At 46.1% G+C, this 26286-nt stretch overlaps 1 protein-coding gene across 11 annotated transcripts in view; it reads right to left on the bottom strand.

Annotated features, from left to right (window-relative positions):
• Nucleotides 1–26286, bottom strand: part of Zip48c (Zinc/iron regulated transporter-related protein 48C) — a 58790-nt gene that overhangs the window by 17557 nt on the left and 14947 nt on the right. For 5 of the 11 annotated variants that reach the window (XR_013002061.1, XR_013002058.1, XR_013002057.1 and 2 more), the window contains exon 5: nt 25732–25989. Coding sequence is in view for 4 of the 11 variants with exons in the window: in XM_076379485.1 (XP_076235600.1) it covers nt 23829–23907; nt 25732–25989 (337 nt within the window). In the remaining 7 variants the exon portion in view is untranslated. Of the gene's footprint in view, nt 1–15104; nt 15862–23673; nt 23908–24395; nt 24604–25731; nt 25990–26286 lie in introns of those variants that run through there. The other 6 variants (XM_076379485.1, XM_076379488.1, XR_013002063.1 and 3 more) reach the window with 5 other exon arrangements.

Raw genomic sequence — 26286 nt, 5'->3', positions numbered from 1 at the left:
AATTCTGTGCAGCCAAGTGTTTCCAAGAGGAAGAGGGAGGACGCGTCGACGTGTGTGGTAGCGACGAGTGGGCGGATACGCAATCGTGGCGATAGATCACGATCCGCACGGAACCTCGCTATTCTCGTAGTCAAATTCTGCGTCGTTGTCGGATCGGAACGCGACGTTCCCGATCGATTTCCTTCGCGAGGCTCTTGGAAAACGGTGAAGGGGAGAGGCCAGAATCGGCGTGCATCGGTTTCTCGAGTTTCGCAACGCATCCGGTGTCCCGGATCACCGGAATACGTGAATGAGCGTTCCTCGGTAGGAGCACGAGGCCAGTGCATGGATTTAAAGAGACTTCGACGCGAAAGGACGCGCGCACTCCGACGAGCGGGCGATAACGTCGCGACATTCGCTCCGCGATAGAAGAAGCGGAACGGCGACGGGACAACGATTGATTCTCGCGGCACGATAGCGCTGCACACTCTAGCCGGACAAAACTTTTTCCGGTGCGGCGGTTTCTGACGTAAACGCGCTCCCTGCCGGCTGATAAGAATTCTGACGCCTCCATTCAGCCGAGAACGAGGGAAAGAGGAAACCTAGCGCGAAGAGGAAAGGGGCAGCGCACCAGAATCGGATGCCGATATGAGAAGTCGTGATTACGAAATCGAACGCGACAACGAATCGACAGAGGAATCGGCCTGCGGCGCGGAGATAAACCGAATTTTAGTCGCTTTTCTACGAACGAATCCAGAGTTGTGGTTGCTCGACTGTGGCAACGTGCTAGAATGCAACCTACGTGGAGGATATATATTTATATATTGTATTTTGTGTCTTTTCAGACGTGGATGAAAAAAGGATGTTATACAGGGTGTTCCAAAACTGCTGGTACAAGGGGAAAGCCAGTGATTCTGTATGGAAAAGGTAAATCGAAAATGTACAATAAACTTTTTTGATCTCGTACTTCGTTTTCAAGAAAATTAAGTTTGAATTATGGTCGAGGACAAGCGCGCGGAAGTACAGTTTTGCGTGTTTGAAGGGTACACGGGGTAAGGGGAATGCTCGTCGGTCTGACCACCGACTGTGTCTACAGTACGCTAGAAGCATTCCCGTTTCCTCGTTTATCTTTCAAACGCCTGAAACTATAAATGGGTACACGTGTACGCGGTCGAAATTCGAAGTCAATTTTCTCAAGAACATAGCACGATATCAAAAAATTTTATTCCACATTTTCGACTTATTTTTTCATGAAGTATCACTCTCTTCCGCTTGTACCATCAGTTCTGGGACACCCTGTACAAGGTTTTAAATTAATCGAGTTAGTCATGAGCATAGCGTTTCCTCGTTGTAAGTAGAAGATAGGTTAGAGGACATAACGTGTGATCGCTTTTCTGGTTCGATTCACATGCCGCTGAGTCGTGTTCTTATCAAAGATACCAGTTAAAGGGCGTAAAAATAGAACATATTTTCGCTGATTAATTCCAGGAAACAACAGATAGAGTAATAAACTTACGAGTAATGAAATGGAACTGTGAATTCTGATTATATCTGTAATTAAGAATATTTCATTGAAGCTCACGCCTATTGCAACACTGTAAGTCATATCTACCTACTTGTACGAGGTAATCTAACCCGATACTTTATTTCTATTAAAATTGAAAATTTGTTAAATAAAATTTCAATTTATATGAAATTTGCTGAGTACCAATAATACAAGGATATCTAGTAACGGTATTGGTTTATACTGCTGGTTACAGTTATGCGCTATATTCCTAACACTTTTCCTGCTTCCTCAACTCGAATGATTTCTGATATTTATTAACTGAATTGAAAGTAAAAAGCATACCTACTAATATTCTGACTCAACCTAACGTACCGTAATAAAACACTATTTAATAAACCAAAATTATCTCCTATTTTATTTTGTCCCCTATTTTACCTGAAAAAGTAAACTAGCCAAGATTTGAACAAGTTTGCCAACAAGCATATCTATCGATTACGAAGGCCAAACGATTCTTTTCGCTAGAGTTCGGAGGCGGTGTAGGCAGAATCAGAAAAGACCTGTTGCGCGCGTTGTTTTTCGTCGCTTCCTTTCACGACAATGCGTGGACACGCGAGTCAACGACAATTTCCTGCGAATGAACATATATGTACGGGCGCGCTACCAGGTATTTACGCAACCAGGCATTCGTGCTCGGCGCAGGTGGCGCTATGACGCAAACCTTTTATCAGTTATTCTCGCTCTGTCCGATATCTACGGGAGCGATATTAACGGTGAAAACAACACGCCTACACCGGGGAATTCCGCAAGTCGCGTTTTTCCTCGTTCCCCAACGAAAAAGACCGAATCGATTTCAAAGCTCTATTCGCCGCTGTGAAACTTGACTCGATGCTGCATGGAGGGGGGAGGAAGTCTCGTTAAAGCCGATTTCCGTTGTCAGCCAGCGGAAGCTCCACAATGAGCGCTCGTTTCGCGAAGGAGTCGCGTCGGTGTACGTGAAATGGGAAAATGACGCATCCAGAAAAGCAGAAAGAACAAGCGGCAAGTAAAATTGCGAAAAGATCCCGACTAGGTCTGTCTATCTTAGGAGCAACGTGGTCAGCTCGCGCGGCGATGTCTGGGGCGCAGCAGGAGAGGGGAAGTGACGTCAGGAGCGGAAACGAAGCACGCATGTGTGAACGCGACGGATTCATCGGGGCGAGTGCGTGACCCAGTTACAATACGTCCAAAAAAGAAGCTCGCTGATCATCCGGTCGGTCGGTGGGTTCGCTCTTTGCCTTTTTATTTTCGAATTCTGCCGACGAGACACTCGTTGTCCCAATTCACTCGGCTAGGCCTCTTGATCGAACGGAGCCCGTCAGAACGTTTGACGGTGGGCCAATTACCCGCGATTAATAGCGCCACGAATAATCACAGGATACTGTAAAATCAATAATGAATATCGCTCGTCGAGAGCGATTTTCACACGTCCAGCTAACGGGGCCCGCGCTCCGTTCTTTGTTGCCGATAAACGGGAGGATCGGGGGACTAGTTAACGTTTCAGCGAGCACTGGCAAAAGCGTTTACCCACGAATGTTGCGCTATCGAGGAAACCGGAGTTCGTTAACCCTTCTTAAATCGTGCGCGCGATCCCCGCTCGACCGAGAGGGAAGATATCGGATGGTCGTACTTCTCGAACGGGTCGCGGCAATTTTCGATTTTCATGTTGCTCTGTTTGTCGGGGGATAAAAAACGGAGCCGAACAAGGGGAGACAGATAAATCTGTGGACGTTTACGACTACCCTCGAACCTTGGAACGGTGGCCATTGTTGCGGTAAACGTGTGGGAAAAAGTATTTACTACGGAGAGAACGAAGAGTCTGCGGTTCATTCATGGCGAGCCTCTGAATGGCGAGAGAAAGAGGGAACGATCTATGCACAACGCGGTACGCAGGGACACGCACACCGCCAGGAGAGATACGTTCACGTGCTCGCGCTACAACGGCATAAATAAATGTGCCAACGCGTTTGTGTGCAACCACCGACGAATCGTAAGCGACGTTTTCAATTAACGAACACGCCAGCCCCCTCGGCTGCCGGCACCTTCGCATGAAACATTTATAAAGTCTTACATTGGACGGCTCTTAATTGTTATCGGGGCTCGTTAACGGTTACCTTTTGCGATATGCGCGTTTTCGCCGACTCGATTAATGCGAATCGACCGCGGAGCTGTTGCGTCGCATCACGGGCCGCGGTATCGCAGACGCTGAGGAAACAGAGGAAGAGGGAAAAAAGGAACGGCGGAAGCGAACTCGCGGTACAACGCCGGTGCATCGAACCTACGATTGGGAAGAGCTTGTACGTGCGCTTATTATATAACGGCCCATATGCAAAGTACCCACACGCTCGATACTGCCGCTTAGATAAAGGATGTCTGTAAAAAACCTACAGTGATGGCGCATTGTGAAGTGACCCGGCTATAAAAACCACCGCTAAGGCGCTCGTAAAACACGGCAAAAACTCGCCAAATAAAGCACAAGCCGCAGGAGACGAAGACGTACCTACGTCCGGTCGGCTACCGCCCGTCTACTTCGTCTTCGCCTCCTGCGGCCTCCGCCGTTTCCGACCCTCCATTGAACTTTGCTCCCCGCGAAATGGACCGACGACCCGCGGCCAGAATTTCGACAGCGATTTCGTTCGGGAAGGTGGCAGGGAGCCGAGTGGGTTTCCGGTTCAACGGTTCGCAGCTGAGAACCCCTGCGCTGCGAAGGAGTTCCCACGCTGCCTCGCGTCACACTCTATAGCCACCATCGCGTCTAGATACGTCCCCGACGCTCGGTGCTGGTCCAAGCAATAGGACTTCGTTGATTGGCTGATCCAACAGAGGATTGCGAGAGAACAAACACGCTACTCGCGTACGAGGTTATGAAGGGACTCGCGCGATCGTGGCGAGCCACTGTTCGTCTAGTTGTGGTGTTCTCTGATCGGGTGGGTTCGATGTATTTTACATAGACTAAGGTTTGACAATGTTTATAACGTTTCTTTGATATAAGCTTATAGCAAGGGATAGATTTCTGAGATTGGGTCAGGTTTAGCCTTAGTCTTATTGAAGATGTAAATGACGAGTCTAAGGCTTGCACTCTAAGTGCTTTGGAGTTATAGAGAGTATACGTAGCAACAAGGTTGAAACTGACTGAAAACGTGTTGGTATGCTTATGCTACAATAATTCCAGCGTTCGAGTGACACGTAGACACTACCTACGAGAACCGTGTTCCTCAGCTTTATACTATCTTAACAGCGATACCGCGTTGCGATTGTCGCGACGTAGTTCCAAGAGGTAACAATCATCCGACAGAAAGTTTCCATCGCCGCGAAGACAAGTCGCGTGTCTATGAGGCGTCCGCGAAAAAAATATCGGCCCGTAATCTCTCGAAGCGCTGCACGCACTTTGAAACCATTCGAACGTGATCGTTAGGCCGGCCTCGGATATCTTGTGGATAATGAACGGCAGAAAAATGGTTAAAAAGCAGGAGGAGGTGGGAATAGTGAGTCACTTGGGCGGAACATTCTCTATACGTGTGGATGAAACGAGACGGAAGGAGAGTCAGAGGAAAGAAAGAGAGATGTGGAGAAGAGGGAGGGAGGAATATGTATTCCCGCGCGCGGCCACGGCTGAAACAGCCAAAGTTGAACGAACCCACGCGCGGACCAAACTTGCTAATTTTTCATGATTAATTATTGATCGAAGCTATCGGAATGATCGATGTACCGATGTCCTCGAACCTCAAGCTCGTTTTCCTCTGCACCTTCAGAAACTAAATGGTGCGTGTCTTCTGTAATGACGGAATCCCTTGAAGGAAAATGAAATTATGGCCTTGTCATCGGTTCGATTGTTAGCGGTATTAACCCTTTTATTGGTATTGATATCTATAATTGTTTTGATGATTAATGCACACTGTGTGTTGAACACCTGATTGGAATTACTATATATATGTAGATATTATTGTTTCTAAGATTTTGGATACTTATTGATTGTGACAGTGACTAAAACGTTCGTGTCTTTGTTTTAATAGAACTCCCTCTAAATAAGCTGTTGACAATGAATGTTATTAATAGATATCTACAAGAATTGATATGAGTCACGTGTTATAAAATCTTGCCAACAACTAGACGAAAATTATTCAACATTTCATTAATCTATTATAGGTACTGGTCTACATGATTATTCGATGTAATTTACAATTAAACTGTTTACCATTATCTCTTGATTTTCCTTACAGATAACTTGTAAATATTAATAAAATATAATGAAACTATTGTTATCTTTTTGTATTTGGACATATCTCACACTTTAAAATTCAGTTTCCATTATTTCATGGCTACTGCAAAATTTTATTAATTACTAGTCACCCATTTTCTGGTGAAATTCTTAGTAAACAACTCCTATCAATTTCTATAGAGTTATAAACATTGATGACAATCCATTTAGGAAACTTTTCCTTAAAATAAAGATATGACGCCCTAATTATATTTACCGTAAAAGTCTGAATATCTACTTATAGTTAACTAATGGTACTATACCGAAGGGGTTAAGGTCTACCACTTGAATTACACCGCTTAAGTTTAGGCTTCGGTGGAAGTTGAACTAGATAAAGACAGTAAACGCCATGCGATACTTAAGCAAAGACAAAACATTTATCATCATACGATAAAAACAAACGTTTAGCATTTAATGATCGCCTCTCGAACAGTACGTACCGAGTACAACGTTCAAGCAAGAGACATTTTCGCGGTACGGATCGATCCATTATCGCCTATCGAATCGACACAATTCCCGAAAGACGATCACTGACGATTTGTGTGATAAATGAACACCGACCGCGGCGGTCTGTTTACACCGAACGAGTTCACAGCCGGCGTAATTCCGGCACGTGTAAAACTTTCAAGGACGAGGCGTGTCTCAGAGCGCGGGTTACGCAAGCGGAAAACGGAAGTGCCGAGGGAGACGTCGCGCACGTCTCTAATTAGTCAGCAGCAACATCGCTAGAGAAACGACGGAGAAAGAGGAGAAAATAAAAAGGGAGCCGAGATCCGACTCGAAGGGCGCAGTTTCGCAGGGTCACGTAATCGCGAGCCACGTGCGTAGGAGAGCTCGTGAGCGAGAATTCGCGCACGCGTTAACCGCATGACGTCAACACGCGTTTCAGAACAGCTGACCGCATTCCGCGATAATTGTTTTGCATAACCGTGCGGTGGCGAGACGGCCGTTCCTGCGAACGAGGACACAGGCGGTTTTCGTGGGTTCGGGGGCGGCTCGCGGAGGAACAGAGAGAGCGAGTCTCAGCCGCGGTCCAGGTGTCTGAGAAGCGAGACGCGAGAGAGATCCGAGTTAAGAGCTGAGAGGAGCCGTGGTGGGGGGAAAATTCGAAAGGGGTCCCAGCAGGTTGGTGGGGGTCCTCCAGATCGACGACGGCCCTGTCCAGTCGTCAATAGTTTCGCGGTCAGCGCGTTGGCTTTTAAAGTTTAAAGAGCCAACCGCGACAGCGGTGCCGGGAGCAGCGTCTAGGCGTGCCAGGGGTTCTCAAACCGCGGCACCCACTTCCGCACGGTGCCTGACACACGAACAACCTGACGAGTCTCGAAGATGGTACGGTTTACTCTTCTGTCGCTCGACGCAACCACCAAGCCCGCGAAACTCCTGTTTCTCGAGGTCTGTCCGAGTTGACGGGAGCGACAGACTCCCGAGCGCGATTCCCACGAAGAGGGAGCGAAAGGGGTGGACGCACGAAGAAACGAGAGAACTCCCGAGTCGTCGATGAAATATCTCGCTCAAGACGGAGGTTAAGGAATGCCACGGGACGAGGAGCCACGAGGATATTTGTGCCGTATAAGGTCCTGTTTAGCTGCGACTCGCCGCGAGCCCCATACGAATAACGCGAAGTCCGCGCATCTGGGGACCCTTGCCTCCGAGAAATCTCAATTTTCCGGAAAGTAGCGCGCGACGACACGTTGCGAGATGAATTTTAAGGAGCCGCAGAGTAGCCCTGTCACAGTCGACACAGGGGCGTTTCCTCTGACCAAAAGTAGGGTACCGAAGGTGGGACTCTGCCTTCGTGATCCGCTCGAAGACGGCCCTGGGAGAGTTTTGCAATCCGAGCAGTACGTCCCAGAGTGTGTGCGTCACACATAGTTGTCGCGTGACGTTGGCAAAGAAACAACGCAATCGGCACACAAAGACGAAGTTCCGCGCGGCCGCGGATGCGCATGTCGCGATTCATCCGACTTCGAATAGTAGGATACATCGACAGAGATGATCTGTTGGAATGTTCTCATGTTACATTGGGTTTCTGTAGATTTCACTGGTTTCTAATTAGTACGATGAACAACTGTTAACGTTTGAAGCAGGTAATGTAAAGCCTACGTAGTTTATTCTTACTCAGAGGAAAAAACTTGAAAAAACAGTGGCGATCTTCTGGAATGGGGAAACTTCGTGAAAAACCAGACAAAGATCTGTTTTTTAGGGTAGTCTTTGCACTTTAAAAATGAGGAAAAATTGTCCCAAGAAATGCTGTCATTGTACAACAAATCGTGTTCGATTCTCCATGAAACTGACATCGCGTCTCATTCACACCACGGTCGAATTTTTCGTTTCTTTTCGAAACTATCGCGTTGAACTCTGAACCGAAACTACTCGTTACTCCACAACGGGCCGAAAAAATGAGCATAAATCAGGGACACAGTATCGCTCACCAATATTCTTGTTCATTAAGCTCAGAGTAAACGCTGTGTATCCCGGTCGGACAGATAAGGACAAATTTACGGTTACGCGATAGTGGCAAGTCGAGGGAATGAATGAAGAGGAGGCGATACGGTACACTTCAATAATACTGAAATTAATGCCACGTATTCGACGCAGCGCTCGCTCGATAAAACGCGTCCCTTTGCCACGCTCGACTACCGGTGCCTCGTCGTTTGCTCACGTAAAGTCGCGTACTCGACTGTGCGCGATAGGAGGTGTTCTTCTCACCTAGGAGTTTAGAGTGCGTTCGCACGAGAGAAGCGTGCATCGGCACGATAGAACACGCAGACGCGAACAAAGCTCGTTTTCTGTGTAGAACCCACCGGCACATGCACGTACTCTCAGAATAGAGTATGTACAGTAAGCGCAGCAGACCGTCTCGTCTCGTCGTGGCTCAGACCTTAATGACGTCATTATCTCTAATTAGAATTCCCATAGTGGCAGCGCGGCCATCTCTACCGGCACCCCGTTACACCTAACAAGTACACTCCCCCTCCTCCCTCGTTTTACGTGCCGAGAAGAAAGAAGCGAAGCCGACAAAAAACCGCAAGAGAGGCCCGCACCATCTATCATTCCATTTTCCTCAGACGCTTTTCAACGAACTTTTCCGTTTTCGTCCTGGGACCAGCCGCGAGATACAACCGGCCACGATTCGCAGTTATCTCGCCACCATAAATTAATATTCGTCACGCGTTTTCAGTGGATGCGTCGAATCACTTGCAATGATTCACGACTGTCGATTTAGCGAGTCGAATCGCTCCGACAGGACGTGACAGAGAGAGAAGAGGGCGAGGTAGCGATTCTGGAAAATCGCTTTTTCCCGCTCGAATAAGGATACGTATTCACTTCTCGCTAGGTGATGAAGGAAGGAAGTCGAACGTAGGTACGCATTACCTCCGTTTCGAGCGCATATTTCCGCGTATGTTGAATAATAGTCTCATAACAGAGCGTTGCGGTGACACAACTATGCACGGCTAAGTTTGTCTCTCCTGGCTAACAATGCAGCAGAGAGCGGGGCGAAAGAAAAAGCGGAGAGATAAAAAGGGAAGGAGAGCGAAAGAGAGGAAGAGAGAAACGCGCTCGGTCAAAGTCATGCGCGACCGCCTTGCATACGTGTGTATGCATGATTCCGCAGCCGTCGACGCCACCACCGTCAACCGGCATAAACTTCCACCACCACCGCACCACCATCCAGTCATCGTCGCTCCCACCCCCGAGTGTCCTATCGCCTCTTTTTCTCTCCATCGCGCTGGGAGCCCCTCGCGTCGCTCCTTCTTTCTTCGCCTGAAATCGTGACGTCAGGCCAGATACCTGTTGCATGCGACGCGTTACGGAGCGAGTCGCGTTGATGCATTTATCGAGCTATTGGATAGGACCGACGGAGGATCGAGCTGGTCGCGAAAGAGAGGGAGAGAAAACAGCGGGGCGAAGGAAGACAAAAAGGCGGCTGGAGTGGGAGGGAAGTGATATTTGAGTCACGTGTGCGAATTAAAGGCAGCGATTCAGACTGGTTGCAGACCAACAGCCGGTGGGTTGCCCCTTCATCGGCCGTTTCCTTCTTAGAGTCGCGTGGACTCTAACTTTAACTCCAGTTTAACTCGCAGGCCGAGAGGATCTGGAGGTCTGAGAGAAAATTTAGTGACCCTTGTCACGGACAGGAGACAGCGGCCGAGTGCAAGATCGGTATCGAGGAAAGTAGACGAAGCTAGGATCTGGTGCGTTTGGCAGCGCGCCAACGATGCCTTGTGGCGCCACGGAAAAATTTCTAGGCATGGCAGACCTCCGGTCACTGTGACGGAGGATGGTCATTGAGCCTTGCCCGATTCTTCCAAGGCGCACGTATGCAGAGGTTGAGTACACGTCCGATCATAAACAGACCTTTCTACTGCGCGACTACAAACCGCCCCTAGACACTGTGGAACTTTCTCTTGGCGATCCACTGATCCATCCGCAGCTCAGATGGAAAAGACCTATCGTTATGGTGTGTATCAATGAGCACGTGAAAGGTACGCCTCTGTCTACGCATGCAGTCCCCTCGTACGGTTTCGCAATTTGAAAAAGAAATTATCGCTTTCGGGATTGATAAGAGGCAAATAGACATACGGGCAACGATAAATAGAGGCAGTGTTCTCAGTGATTTCCTTCACGGCGAAGTTCAACCGAGGCGTTTATCGCGTACTGTGCATTCAGTTTGCTCATTTGTCGATAATTGCTGCGCGAATCGCAGATCACGATCGCTGAGAACGCGATCAAGCTAGAAGCTACTGTAGCGAAGACAAAGTTGCAGTTCTCGCGGTTGGAGAACAGACTTCCGCGATTGAAGACTACGAGGCACGATTGAGAACCGCGGGCCTAGAACGCCGGTCGCCGGTACATAAATAGAACGGTCGGACCTTAACGCTCGCTTTTGCGCCTTTATGTAACCTGCCAAAATTTATGGTCGTTATCTATTTAATAATACACGGATTTATTCGCCATTTGCAAAGATCAAACGACTGAGCGAGAACGCGTGCTCACGCGTGCATGGCGGCCATGCACGTGCATACAGACACGACGCTCGAGCGGGCACGTAACCCCGATTTCATTGCTCGATCTTTGTGCATGTTCGAGCGTTGAGCTGTTAAATCTGCGCCGAGGATCACCGAAAATTATGACTCTTACGTTGGAAATGTAACAGGCAAGAGTTGGCCTCCCTTTTATGACTCGAGGCGTTTATCTACGCGCAAAGAGGGATGAAGTGTTCATTTTCGATAAAGTGGAAACATATGCAAACGTAGTGTTACATTGTCGTCGTGAGTCAGTATCCGAGTTCTCCAATGCTGATGAGTCTAACGCCTTAATCATCGATGATGCATCTGAGCGTCACTCATACTTCATTAACGTTAATCGATGCCGAGATAGGCGTCAAAGCGTATACTGATTAACAGATAAACAATCATTAGTGGCGAAGGAAGTAACCCCCCGCTAGTTACGAAGTATTTTTGGAATATGAAATTCACTTATGAAGCTGATCGATGGTAAAAGGAGAACGAAGATCGAGAAGTTAGATGCGCTTCACGTTCGCAACTGCAACGACGCACAAGCGAATAACGCTAAATCCTAACGACGAAGTACATTCCGAGAGTATCGAAGCGGAATCGTGAACAGTGTTCTATTTCGCAACACGTACCGTTTACGCAGCAACGGTTTTACGAGACGAGTCGTGACGGTGGCATAACTAGCAAGATTTACATTTATCGTGTGGCGAATTCTTGCTTACTCACTGATGAATTTTGCTCGACAGTGGGGTTTCTCACTATCAATTTCCATGAAATAAAGAGAGCCCTACGATAGGTACTGATTGATTGTTTGCTGTTCAGAGAATATCATGCGTTTTTTTCTATAGGAATTTGCTGAAGACAGAAGTTCCAGTGGCACTAATGTGGTTATTCATGAAGAATGGAGGAAAAACCAAATATCGAGCAATCAAGGAAAACGATAGTAATAAACGAACATGATGATTTCTACCTAGTAGAATCGAATATTTCACAGACGACACTTGATTAAACGAAAGAATATAGTTAGTGGGGGAGGTATAGGGAACCTGCTGTATGATCGGGAGAAAGAGTTCGATAGAATCTGAGCGATCGACTAAGAACTGAACTACGAGGTGGCGAGTTAACGTACCACTTGAACATGTCTTGAGGTGTCCACTGTATCTCCTCCGGCGGCTGTAAAGGCACACAAGAGACACTGCTGCGAGTCGCGGAAGCGCGGAAATTCGAGTGACGTAAAGGCGCGAGCTGTCAAACTTAGACCGTAGACGACCAACTGGCAGACGGACGAGGACTGAGTAGGGCAGCCGATCGCTCGTGGATTCCCTGTTCTATCTCTTTCTCTTTCTCCCCCCCATTCGCGCCCTCCCCCACCCCCGTCTCGAACTCCCTTCCTTCGACTCTTCTCGCTCGCTCACCGGGTCACGCTCGTTTTTCTCTCTTTCTTTCTCCTCCTGGCACGTCTTGTCTCCCTTCCTCTTCACTCGCCCTTCCCCTCCCCCCGTGACGACCTCTCTCTCTCCAACTGTCCGCCACCTTCGCGACATCGTGAAGCGTGCGCGGAGACGAAGGGAAGGGGAAGCCACGAGGTCGGAAAACACGGAAATTACGGGTTGAAAAGATGGGGCGCATTATCGAGCGTAAGTGGATCGAACATGCGACTGAAACTCACTTTCGAGAATTGTGCTCGATGATTGATGCGTTTCACCGAACCCGCCTCTCTCACGAGCGGATTGAAAAGGAAAAAAGGCGACAAGAACGACGGGGAAATTCGCAGCGCGAAGGTACGCGCGCTCGAGGCGGGAGATTTAAAGTCGAGCCGAATCATCTGGTGCGGCTCGAGCCTCGCTGCGCGGATCGCCAGCAACCACCGGTGGAGGTGGCCGCAATAACTGATGTCGCGACTACAAAACCGTGTCTCTACATTTCGCCAAAACTCCTGAGCGTGGCGCGCTCTAATGGCAGCGGAACGAGGCAACACAGCCGTTCCATAAAATGGCTGACTCCCTAGCTCCTCGTCTAAAACTTTGCATCTATTTCGCGGCATTACACCGCGAGCGCCACGCTTAACGCGCATGCAACAGACGACTTGAACGCCGTTCTGTTTCCCTCCCGCTGACACCCGAGCTGAGAGGTTTTTCCGCGGCCCTTTTCGAGACCTCCGTACGCCTTCTAAATCAAGAAACGACGATTTTAGTTGCGCCGTATCGGCCGTGGCTGTTCTCAAGGGAACGTCTTTAGATATACGCGCGAACAGAATGCTACAGAGTAGGCACTGCTAGGTTAACGAAATGCGGCAGCGATTTGCGTAAAGTCAATGTCGAGGTGAATTCGTCCGTTTTATACGCAGCCCATAAAGATCTCATGCATTATGAACGAGGCGCTTTCGAAATTACGCGTTTTCCGAGGCACGCGCGCTTCGGAGAAGACAGTTCGCGTGCGGTGATCAAAAGGGAGCTGATTTTTCGAAAACGCTCCAGGTAATAAGAAGTTCCACAGTGGCGATGCCTCGATTCCAATCGCGTTGATACGCGCACAGTTGCGCGTGCTAGGTAAACGCGACTACACTGTTATAGTCACGAATATATGTTATAGTCACGCGTAGCCGTGCAAAGTGGCCGCATGACGGTCGCGCAGAGAATGCGAGTGCTTAATGGCTGCTCTATAGTACTAATTGCTCGATCGAACACGATTACAGTCTAGCGGAAACAGGAGTTCGATTGTCTGTTACGTTTGCATTATCATCCATGAATTCTCTGTTAAACCCGTCCAAAGACGTCTCTGTTATCGCTCGAGGGGGAAACTGGGTTCGATCGGGCGCAGGACTATTGGACAATCGGCAAATCTGGTCGCATCGAGCCACTGGCATCTTTCCTCGAAACTCGCTGGTCAGGGGAGGCGGCGAGGCAGGGTAACGCCAACTCCTCGAAATATCGCAGACGTATAAAATTGTCGTGACGACGTTGGCGCATGCAAATAGAAAATAGAAATGAGTTTAGAAATAGAGTCGCCAGTCGTCGGCCTAGAATTCGATCGGTCGCGACCCATCGCGACACTGTTTCGGGATACTTGGAACGCGTCGCGTCTCGGCGCGATCTCAATAACCGGGGGAGGAAAGGGCGAGAGAAGGCGAACGTATGAAAATACGAGCAGGCTCGTTACAGAGGCCGCATCAAATTCGAACGTATTTAATTGAACGATGAATAATGCATCAGATATCGACGCGATTAAAGGCACCCTGTAGATAGCCTGCAGACGTAGTTACACTTCCTTGAATGCGGCATCCTGCCGGAAAAATACTGTCCGGGTAATTGACCAGTCGCGGTCGCCGCTCACCAATGGTGGAAGGGACAATACTAGTTCGCCCGCGACTTCCTTTCTACGTGGAACGAGCGAGTAAACGCGAGTACTACTGGCATCGCGTAGAAACTGCGCTCGGGTAGTGGTTTCATTCATAAAGTCACGCGTTTAGCGGGGAAACGTTTGCACACGTTAACGAGGGAAACGCTTCGCGCGCCGTGAACACCTTAAACCTTGTTCCCGGAACGCCGGCTGTCTCATTTCCGCCGACGATGCATCGGACCCGAGTTTCCAATCTTCGACATCCTCTTCAACATTTTCGCCTCGAGCTATGGACGCGTTCGATCCGTTTCGTTGTTTTCCTATCAAGGAACTGGCAATTATGTATCTCGTGTGTCTTGCTTCCTCGAATGCGATTCGCTAAAACAATGCCTTTGTTTTTGCTGCAACGTCAATTTTCGCGTTCCGCGATAATAAACGAGAATCGTACGTGCGAGAAAGGAACGACATAGATAGAATTCCGGCGAGTAAACGTAATACGCGCAGTCTTGGATCTCGGTTTTCAAAGTGCGGTGACCCTTCAGGCTTGGGCGGAACTCCTTCACTTCCGGTGCTGTTCCGTCGCTGCTATTTCTATATATAAACCCACACGCTTTTGTTGGCGTACACCTACACTGTCCAACTATGGAGAAAAGTAACATCTGCTAAAAATATTTTACTCCTATTTTGCATTCGAACGAGACGCAAAATGTTCAAAATCATTCGGAAATACAAAAAAACTCAACTCCATATTTTTCTGTAGTTGCTGCTTATCTCCATAGTTGGGAAGTATAACACAAGCGCGCCTATGTACCACTCTGCTGCTGCCAAATGCTTCTGCGGAGCGAGGGATTTTGGTTCTAGGAATATTATATACTCATAGAACAGTGTTTATTTATTATAGACTCAGCGATTACACTTATTTCTTAAGATCATTCTCGCATTTAATGGAACATAAATAAATTTATAATGCATAAATTGTTACTCGAAAAATTCTTTTTCTGTATTATAAATAACAATATTATAAAAAAAATAGAGATTGTATACTTCGCGATTTTATCTTAGCGTAATTGTTTCATTTCTGTAATACTTATAGAAACTTTCCGCCTGATAAAATATGCAAAATTATCTCAACCAGACTCGTAGGAAATCATCTGCGAGATACAAGTTTCCAGACATCTTTATGGAAAACTTCACTTACTCGAGGAGGAAGCTTGAATATTACTATTTCCTCCTCTGCTGTTAGATAAGATTAAGCGATTGCAGCGACAAGAACAAATAGAAAAATCGTTTAATGTTTTTATCGTTCTTACTCGACAAGTATTGACCAACATTTAAGCCAACTAAAAAGGTATAATATTTAAAACGGTACTCACTCAGAAGACTTCCGGCGATGAAAACAATAGGCTCCTCGGTATCCTTGGATCCCAATGCATACAACGTGATCGTTCAGTGAATCCTCCAAATTGGATGTCGACCATCGGTGTTAATCATACAAAAATATTTGGCGTAACACCGAGTACTATTCTCTTCGTTTATCCGTTTATTTGGCAAAGGTTCACCGCAAGATAACGTCGTACAATTGACATCTTCCTACGACTTCCGGCACTAGCTGGAGGTCGGTGATTACTTTTTGTCGAAAGTTCGTTGGCACGTGGGAATGGTGGGAGGGCATCAGAGTCAAAAGGTTGATCGCGTTACCGTGATGAATAAGTTGCATCCGTCAACTAACGCAAAGCGAAAGAAAAGCAAGAATTTTGGCAAACTGTAAATCAGCGTAGCTGCTTCTCTTTCATATTGATTATTATTCGGACGAACCTCCATGCGTTATGCTAACACGTGGCGAACGAAAAGCATTAAAATGTACGAACGATCTCGTCGCGAAAATGTTAGAGAAGTAAAATATGTAACACGAAAAACAGGGAAACGTAGTAAAGAGGACGTGCCGTCCTAAAAGATACAATGTAGCAAATGTTACGTAATAACGAGCACACGTTACATGCGACGGGGGTGGTGAGAGGACGAGACGGCCAGAGTGGAGGGGATGACGGGGTAGTGAACGAGAATATAAAGGGCAATGTCCAAGGATGGATCGTTCTGGTCGAAGGTTTTCGGAGTGCAGAATTTGCCAGGGCGACAAAGTATCATTATCTTAAAGTCGTACGAAACTGGCAGCTTCGTCCGTCTTGGCGAAAATGTCAAAAGTTAAGGCGAGAATTACGATCTGCATAAAGCGTGAAGAAACGATGTAGTCACGCGACAGGCAAGAGGAAAGGGACCGATACGCGTGCGTTCCGAGCGATTCCGAATCGGTGCGCATTGCGAAAACCACAGAGAAGAGGAAGTCGATTTCTCGTCACCGTGTACCGGCACTGTCGTCGCTCGCGACGAGTCAATTTCGCGTGGATTCGTTGGCGCGTCACGACGAAACTCGTCATCGTGCAGCGTCGCGTCGCGTCGCCTCGCGTCGCCTCGCGTCGTACGTGCGCCACCGCATCGGAGACGCGCAGGGCAAAGTGCATTGTAAGACTGCTGACGGGTGCAGCACCGGTGCTCCTCCGGTTTTCCGATGCAACGCGTTGCCCTGCCCCCTCGTCCCTCCCTTGGCACCCATCCTTCTTCGCTCGACCGACCGTGCGCACAACGACGGCTAAGGCACCACGTGACCATCCCCTTAACTTTAGTAGACCGATTACCGCACCACTGACGACCGCCGTCGCCGTCTTTCCTTCCGTCTTCGGCTCCCTCCTCTGGCATCCCTTTTTTCAGGCCCTCTTTCGATACCCTTCTCCATTTTTCATTCCAGCTACCACTCTTTCGCCAGCAGCCACCGAACGTTTTCCAAGTCACGCCGCGGACTTGTGCCTACTTCTCGTTCCCTCTCTTTTCCTCTTTGACCTTCCACTGATTTTTCCTCTCTCGCTCTCCGCGGGGAATATCTGTATTTTTCTCAAGCAAAGTGTCTTCTTCGTTCCGTTCGATCTTTCTCCTTCTATCCCCGGCAGATACGTTCCCGTCCCTCTTCGTCCGACGCCGAGGAAGGAACTCTTCTGTCCCTCTTCCACAGGAATGTTTGCCAGCCCTCCTCTTTCCCTTCCCGTTCCAGCTGGTTCTCTTTCTCGCTCGTTGGATTCTGTCGAGCACTGCGTCATTTCTGTACGGCGTATGATTCGTTCGTTCTCCCTCTCTATCTCGCTCCTCCCTTCTCTCTCGGCCGCTCGCTATTTCCGTCGGTCCCTCTCTCTCGCCTGGAGAACGATGCGTCCCTCTCGGCCGACATCCCCCACCAGATTCGGGTCGACTCGTTGCACCGGGAAACCAAGCGGTGCAACCGTCCTTGTCGCTCGGCTCCATTCATGCCTCGACTCTCTTCGGGTTATGCAACTTCGGTGCGAGACGCGAGACGAGGATTGCGTCGTCGGCTGCGCTGATACTGCACGCTCGTTTCACCGAATCTTACCTCGCAGAGAACATAGGTGGCTTACCGGGCCAACCTTCTGCCGATACACCGAGCGTGCACGTCACGCTGCTCCTCTGTCAGTGGCATCGAGTACTATTGCGCAACGATCGAATTTTTTCTCTCTCTTTCCGTCGATATCACAGGCCCTCCTTCCTGCCTCCTCGCATGTTTCGTCCCACGCGAAGCTGATTAAACCGTCGGCCCTAGGGAGGAAACGCGGGGTGTTCGCGCGATTCCTAGGCGAATAGATTTCGCGAAGCACAAAGCCGTTCTACCGAACGCGACTGGTGAACGAAAATCGTATCTGGTTACGTCGAGGGTGAGGAACAGTGAATAATCCCGTTCGACTTTCGTTAACGGTCGTAATGCATTTTCTTTTTATTACAGTCGGTACAAACAGTTTACTTGTACTAATGGAGGAACGCCTCTCACGTTCGCAGTGGACAAGGATGCACGACCTGGTACGAAAATTGTAAATCATACAACAATAATATAATAATTGAACACCCAATGTTAAGTAAAACAATCCCGGTAGATGGTTGTATAAACGGATATTATATTGAATGTTCCTTTAAAAGCATAGATACGTGTCGAAATGATGATAATATCTAAGTAATTTACGAGATAGTTAAAGTGCAGGGCCGCATTTACCATAAGGCGCATTAGGCATAAGCTGGGGCCTCCTTCTCTATGGGGTCACATTTTAAAACCTTACTCCTTATAAACAAAAATACAAAAGGCAGCCTAGTATCAGAAGATTCTATAAAATATAACCCATTGCTCCAGCCTATCGATAAGATAGATGTGTTAATTTTAACAAGGCAATGTAGTTACTACATTCTTTTTTAAATTAAATTTCAATTGATTTATTTGTATACTTTTTTAATGCAAATATACATACTAATATAGTGTTATTTTTATTTGATTAAAATCAGTTATTATGGAAATGCAAACTTTTATTTTGAATAAACATAAAAAAATGTGTATGAATTTAATTATCTTCTTTTAAAACCATAATATTACGTCTAGAGCTCCCAAAAGTATAAATGCGGCCTTGTTAAAGTGGTATGAAAAAGCACACGTTACTGACGTCTGCTTACTAATTAATTATGCTAACTATCTAGGGTACCTAATATGACTCTATTACATGTATAAAGTAATTAATTACAATCAAGAAAAATTTCCTACAGCACCACTTCGATCGCGAAGTATGCGACGACTGATACCGGACTTTACATACATTGGTTTAATATAAACCAAGCGACAAGGAATTACTTCAACTCTCGAATGTAACAATGCGTAAGTCGAGATCGTCAAGTTCCTTGTAACAATTATTTGCGGATATTTGCCCCAAAGATCACAAATAATATGTTTCCGGCGAAGCAATTTAATTATATCCGTATTGATTTTGTTTTTCAATTTTAACACGTTCCCTGCCATAGTGGAATTCCAAGTTTTTCAATCACAGAAAAGTAATTTCAACACAAAAATGTGTAGTTAAAGTTACACAGGACAGTCAAAGTTTCTTTTCTTTTAAACGACTCGAATTTAACACTTTGCATTCGACTGGTGCCTCTACGGAGACATTATGAAGAGAAAATCGTAAATCTTCGAATGCACAGAGTTTAAAGATAATGTAAAAATACTCGAGTATAGTTACAATGCCATTTCGAGGTATAATAACTACGAAAGACACTCTCTTCTTTGTTTCGTCAATACAAGTGAAAATCTCTGTTCTCTTTCATTCACTCCCAAGGTAGCTAGTTCATTCTTTTCGGTCCAATTTCTGGAGCAGAATAGCCTACCTTTTCGCGTTTGTTCTCGTGATCAGTAGACGTAACTATAACCGAGCTTTTTTATATTGAGCTTTTCATATATTCAGCTTGTGACGTTCACCTTATTTTAATTTCACATTCCAGGATAAACTTACCCCACGATTAAAGTTTAACTTTTAACAAAATATCCTGGGTCACTAGTGGGTCACGTGGCACAGAACATGTTAAAGGAACTTCGTTCCTCGATACCGACGTATTTTGACTTATGCTACGCGGATGTAATGAAAATACAGTCTCTATATCTTACAAGTAGGTGTTCAGCGTCGAGAATACATACAACGAAAAAATGATCTATTGATACGCGTTACGCTCGACCGACATGTTACGAGCAGATTAAGAAAATTAATTCTTCTGCATTAAGTATGTAAAACTATCTAAATAGACGAAAGAACTGCAAGAAAGCAGTCAATACTTATGCATTTAAACATTAAAATAATGCACCTATAGGTATGTGTGTATGGGTGTGTTTAGGAGTACACCGCATTGATTGCACGTCCATGCATCTGTGTTATTGACTCAGTATCGAACGATAAGCCAATTGGAAAGGATATATCGCGGACATGGCATAATAAATATGCGTGCACTTACCCAGCATGCTCGAAGCGATTGCGTGCGTGACGTGCAACAGACTATTCGTGAGAAAACTTATTTGAGAAAGATACAAGGACACTTGCGTAATGCGACAGAAAACCGCATCGATTCTTCACAATCCTCCGGTCCTACTAAAGAAAATCGTTTTCGGCTAACTCGTGTAAAATGTAAGGAATCGATTGCGATTATCTTTACGTATATACATTCATTTCAAATGCTTCATAAGACTTTCATTCATTTTACTAACGCTTCTCGTACTATCTCGAATCCCATTTCACCAATCAAGGGTACCTATGGTATGCACAGTAGGCTCTCCTATATTATTGAGAACACATTTTTTGTTATAAGACTCCGAAAAGTTGCAATGTCAAAAATGAAACTGATAATTACTCTTTGTCGCGCCATGTAACTTGAAGGTGCATGTACATGTGTTTTAAATATTATTCTTTCTGAATAATTTTTAGTGTGAAAAGTTTCATGAACCTTCATATTCATTTAAAATATATTAATAAATAAATATACAGGGTGTCCCGGTGGAAATCGTCATACTGTGAAAAAGGTACACGTCTTGGATAACACATTGTAATCCTTTAATCTCGACGATTGAATTTTTTATCTTATTCTACGTTACAAATTTTATTGTAAACTGTAACAACATTATTTGAGCAGTAGATGGCAGTATGCATTTTTTGTTGGCGACATTTTTGTAACTGTATAGTTGAACATGTTTATTTCGAACAGTTTTTAGAATACTGCACACAAAACTAAGTTTAAGGGTAAATAATTAAACATAAGTGTAAATAATTAAGTGTAAATGTAAATAATTACATGTAAGTGTACATAGTTAAGTTTAAGTAGGTATAGCGATGAGTGTAGATGTGCAACATGTACCAATGCGAAATATTACATGTTTGTAGTACCTATACGTACAATGCAACTGCAATATTTCTGTAGCAGCATAGGACTATCAGGAGACGCGGTGGCGTCTCGTGCCAAGTAGTTCACTGGCGTGTGACGCTGACGCGTATCCTTTTCTTCAGCCAAAATGTCGAAAAACTATTTCGCCGATTTATTTTCTATGTGCAATGCGTAATCAATTTTAATCGAATACCACATTGTTAAGTGGCTCCGTGCCAGGTGTCTGAGGTGTCTGAGGTGTCTGAGGTGTCTGAGTCTATACGTCAACTACTTGGTATTTCAACATTTTAAATGTCTTTTTGGAGGGACAGTGATAAATTCCCGAACACAGTACCTATTACATACATAGAAAATGCGTATACGTGTGATATGGAACCTGCGAGAAAATGGACAGTTTAATTCAGATCAGTCCACTGCAAGAAGACCAAGGACAGCGCGTTTCACTGGAAATGAGGAACTCGTTCTTCAATGCATTAAAGAAAATCCATGGATAAGTGTCAGGCAAATCGAGAACTTGCACGGTATCTCGCGATCAACTAGGCACCGAATTTTAAAAGACGCTAGTCAGCAGCCTTATGACATTTATCGTGTCCAGTCTTTATTACATTTGCAGGCAAGGCTCAGGGATTTTAAGAAAGATTTTATAGACGAATAAAAGCACCTTTATAAGAGCTGGTGCTTCTAACAGATCAAATAAACATGTGTAGAATTATGAAAACCCTCATGGGGGAAGAACTTTTTCTTTCCAGTACAATTGGATTATTAATGTGTGGACTATGATGATTGTGGATCATATTTTAGGGTCATTCTTTTTATTTTATCGATTAATAGCCACAATCTACTTACATTTTTTACAAAACGAACCATCGACGTTACTGGAGGACGTTCTGCTATGTATCAAGAATTAAATAATTTAGTAGATTAGTGCTCCAGTTCATTTTGATCGAACTGTAAAATCACGTTTGTATAGTACTTGTGAAGATCGATAGATAGGTCGGTCGGGGCCGATCTGTTAGCCATCCTGATCTCTTGTCCTCACGTCCCTTGACTTCTTGCTGTGGGGTTTCATAAAGCAAAAAATTTACTCGACGCCAATTAACACTGAGGACTTTTTGCACGAACGGATAATTACTGCCTTTAATGCGGGAGAATAAATGCGGTCGTTAATAAAAAGGTATCAAAAATGCATTTAAGAGGGTAGGAACGTATTTGAACACATATTATGAACACTAATAATTGAAGCGTTCTTGTAGAAAGTAGCGTAAGTGGGAAAATTAAAACATTTTGTTTTTTGTTTAAAAAAAATGTTCTACGTGGCAATTGCTCACATAGAATATTCAATTCTTAAAACAAACGTAGGACATGTTAAATGTCTGAAGGTCTATTCACACCAGCATGGTTATAAGTAAATGAGCATCTACGCGTGATTCTCTTATGTCATGTGTTCAGTGTGGTCGCGCGCTCAGCCGTCTGCGATTCAAATGGTGCGCCGGGGATGCTGACTTCCCAGTTTTTAAATGTTTGTTTCTCGAAAATGGAATCCGAGATTCAAAAGCAGTAAAGGACTTCTCGATTTATTTTTTCTCAACAAATTTGTATGTTCCAGTTTCTCCTATCATCTTTGGACACCTTGTATATTCATGTGTATGCTTTCTGAGAATTAGTAGTACTTGTAAAACATTAGTCCTTTTTCGTGAGATATCCTGTATTCAAATCAAGTACATGGGCTACTAGATCTAAACCCTGTAAAAAAAAATGGTGTAAAAATTGATTTACAAGTTTCAACTTGCCACTTTAGAACTTCAGACAAATTTTTACATAACTCTCTTTACACGGTTTAGATTCGTGTTGCAAAATGTGCTCCAGGTGTATCAATTCAATTATTTAGTACCTATTTTTTCCAACGAGAACTATTTACAATGCACATGTATAATATACCATTCACTAGAAGAGAAAAAATCGAGCTGTAGAGGGGCTAAACCATTACCAATGTGTTCAAAAGTACACTTCACCGCACAAAAGTTCGTGCACAAGTGGAAATCCCCGTCTATCACAGCGCTTTGAAATTGATTTGCTGCGTTATACGGGAGTCACCACAATTTTTTCACCGCGCTTTATACGAGAGCCTACTGTGCTTCGTATCGCTTTCGGATTTTCATTCTGTTTTTTTTTTCCGTCGCAAGGAATGATTAACTAGCGACTCCGGCGCTACCGTTTGACGGCAGAAAAACTTCGAGAAGCAGAGAAGCAATTACCCTCGTTTTTCTCGACGCTGTACGTGAACTGAATTAGTGTGTAGCTATTGACGCCCGGCCTGTGCTCCACGATGCATCGACCTCAAGATTTAGCGTCGCACGAAAACAAGATTCGAGGAATAATGTTTCCCGAGCGAGTCGATCTCGATGCCCGATTGAAACTTGAGGCCGCGCATTCGTTGCTTCCGTCCGTTGCAGCGAATACGACGTAGAAACTTCTAAAGCGTCGCCGAAGGTCGTCGTCTCATTGATCTAATTGACTTTTGAATCGGATCAACGAAGACTAGATTCATGGAAGACACATTTCGATGGTTTCGACGCAGGAAACGCTCAGAATTGCAATGGATATTGTTCTACGAACAAATATTGCTGTTGATAGTCACGATTATTTTTTCTAATCGCAGCGGACAATGAATCGTCATTCCCATCAATTAATACGTGAACTTCGAATGCGTTCAAAGCGATGCTATCGTTCGACGCAGACAAAATCACGATTGACAAGAAAAGATTGGAAACTTTATAATCTGGAAGGTCAGCAAGGAATTTATCTCTTCGTGGAATAAAAAAAAAACGTGGGCGGTAAATCGTTTACGTGTTCGCGGTAAGTGTTATCTAATTCCGTGCCGTGCACAGATTTACCCTAGTCCCACGTCTAGGGACATCATTACCAAGAAGCCAACGATGGCAGCCCAGCTGGCGAGTTTGCCATTCCCACTGCAATCAAAAAGTAAGAAAAACATGTTCTTTCAAAAATATCTCCTCTATGAAAGCACAGGCACACGTTCTTTTCACAGTTGTGGATGTGAATGGGGAGAACAGTAGGTCGATATTCTGACAATGCCGATGGATTCGACGGGGCACGATCGGGGAGCAGATCGGAAAATCGAGCTAGGAAACGGAGTTGATTCAGGAAAAGCTAGCGTCAGCGAGCAGCCCTTGGGTGCGTCAGCGACCGGAGAGAAAGGATTCCTCAGGATAGTCAGAAATAAAAGGGTTTTTCTCGGCATAAGTAAGAATTAAGCACACACAAGACACACACGCGTGTACATGGTATTGCACGTCACGGCTTGTTGATTTCGTAAATTATACACGGCCATCAATTTTAACGGCCGGTGAAATGTGCCGTTGTGTTTCGGTGGGCGTTCTACCACATCAATCATATCCGCGCAGTAAATACCTCCTTTCGGTATGCTTCAGAAATTTGTATTTTTATTACCCATTACCGTCTCGTCGCTACGAACATCCGCGGTATTGCTGTCTCAGCAGCGTCGACAGAAGAAAGCTTCCGCGACGCGTTCGGCCAATTTTTATCGCGTCCCGCTCGCGAGCTGTCGCGTCGATCAAAGATCACGAGCTATCTCGGCAGGGCAGACGTCGAGACGAGCTCATTTCCCTCGGTTGGGATGTCGCCTTGAAAAATAGGCGATCGCTGTTAGCCGCAAGACCACCGCGCCGAAACGAAACGTTCCTTTTCACCGAGCACACGCAGAGCCATGCAAATGACGAGAGGAGCGACCGTTCCGAGAATTCGCCGAGAAAAATGGATTCCCAGAAACGAAAGCCCTTCCCATCCCTCTCTCTCTTTTGGTCCCTAATCTTAGACGACGCATCGTTCGTTACGAGAAGCTCGCAAATTTTCTCTCTTCCCTTTGCGCTCCTCCTTTCAATACCGCGTCGATCCTGGATCCTCGAGAATAGGTTCCGCGCGCGTTTACCTTTCTCAAGAAGCTCTACCGTCCCGCTAAACTAGAAAGCAAAGCGAGCATTGTAGTCCCTCCGTTCCCTCGGTCTCTCTTTTGGAAAAGATCACACGCGGCGCGAGCACGAGCTGGCTTGACGCTGGTTGCCTCTTGGAGGTCGAGCAACGGTTCACCCGTGTAGGGGGGATCCATTTTCACTTTTGTGTTTTCCGGAGCCGGGAGGGTTCCCGAGGGAGCGGGCTGAGGACTACTATCTCAGGAGCAACGCGCGAGTGTACGTACGGTACTCGGGCATCCGGGCAGGGCGGTTAGATCGCACGCGAAATACAAAAGAAGCCAATTATAATGACAATGCGGCTTCAGCTAGGCCGTCGGCCCTGGGAAAGAAATTCGCTACGTCCGTTTTACCGACGCTGCGCCTAACTACGCCACTGCCGTCACGCACCATTGTACCGTAATCGTTCCCGAATACGCCGTATATGCGCATCTACCTTCTTAGCCATCCTCCTTGCCTTTTTGTCGCGAGCACTATTTCGTCGTATACCGAACACGCTGCACGAATTTCTTTCTACAGCCCCTCTTCCCCTTCAGCCCGCTTATTTAGATCGACTCGAGTCTCTTTCATCCCCTCGTATCTGATTTAGAACTTGAATTCTGACCCGACGAGCAAAGTAGCCAGAAAGGATGAGCGGAGAGAGGCGAACGGAGACAGGGGACGAGGAAAAAGCGGAACCGGTCGAAAAGCAGGCCTCGTTTCGAAGATTTCGAGTCACGACTCGGCTAAACGTATTTCATTCACGCCTCGCACGTAACTTGCGCTATGATTGGTGGGACAAACCTTTGATGCGCTTCCGGGACGATGTCGTCGATCACGACGTAGATCATTGCACCGGCTGCAAAAGCAAGTGCATAAGGTAGCGCAGGTTCAGCAAGCGTCACTCCGACTGCGCCAAGGACGCCGGCGAGAGGCTCTACCATCCCTGAGAGCTGTCCGTACCAGAAGCTTTTCAAGGTACTAATTCCAGCCGCTTGAAGCGGCAAAGATACCGCCAGTCCCTCGGGAAAATTTTGAATGCCGATCCCGATGGCGAGATTTCTGCAACAAGAAGGGAAGAAAACGATCCTTATTTATAGTGTCATAAGTCTTACAAGGTAATTGAATCAGCCGAGCTAAATGGTTTTCCGAGGTGAGGCTAGTTAACGCGAGGTATTCATAAATGACGATAATCTTGGTAAGAAACGCGAAAGTAACGCGCGTCGCTATCGAACGGTAAGAATAAAACTCAAGAGACAAGGTGACACTGCACGAGCCAACTTGCACACTCTCCTGGTCGCGGTGAGTTCTTGAAACTGGTCGACGGCTTCGACATTCTCTAGATTTTTCCATCTGTTC

This window comes from Calliopsis andreniformis, chromosome 5, assembly GCF_051401765.1.
Source record: "Calliopsis andreniformis isolate RMS-2024a chromosome 5, iyCalAndr_principal, whole genome shotgun sequence".
Classification (NCBI taxonomy): domain Eukaryota; kingdom Metazoa; phylum Arthropoda; class Insecta; order Hymenoptera; family Andrenidae; genus Calliopsis; species Calliopsis andreniformis.
The sequence above is the reverse complement of the archived record's forward strand: the minus strand, read 5'-3'. Positions and strand labels throughout refer to the sequence as shown.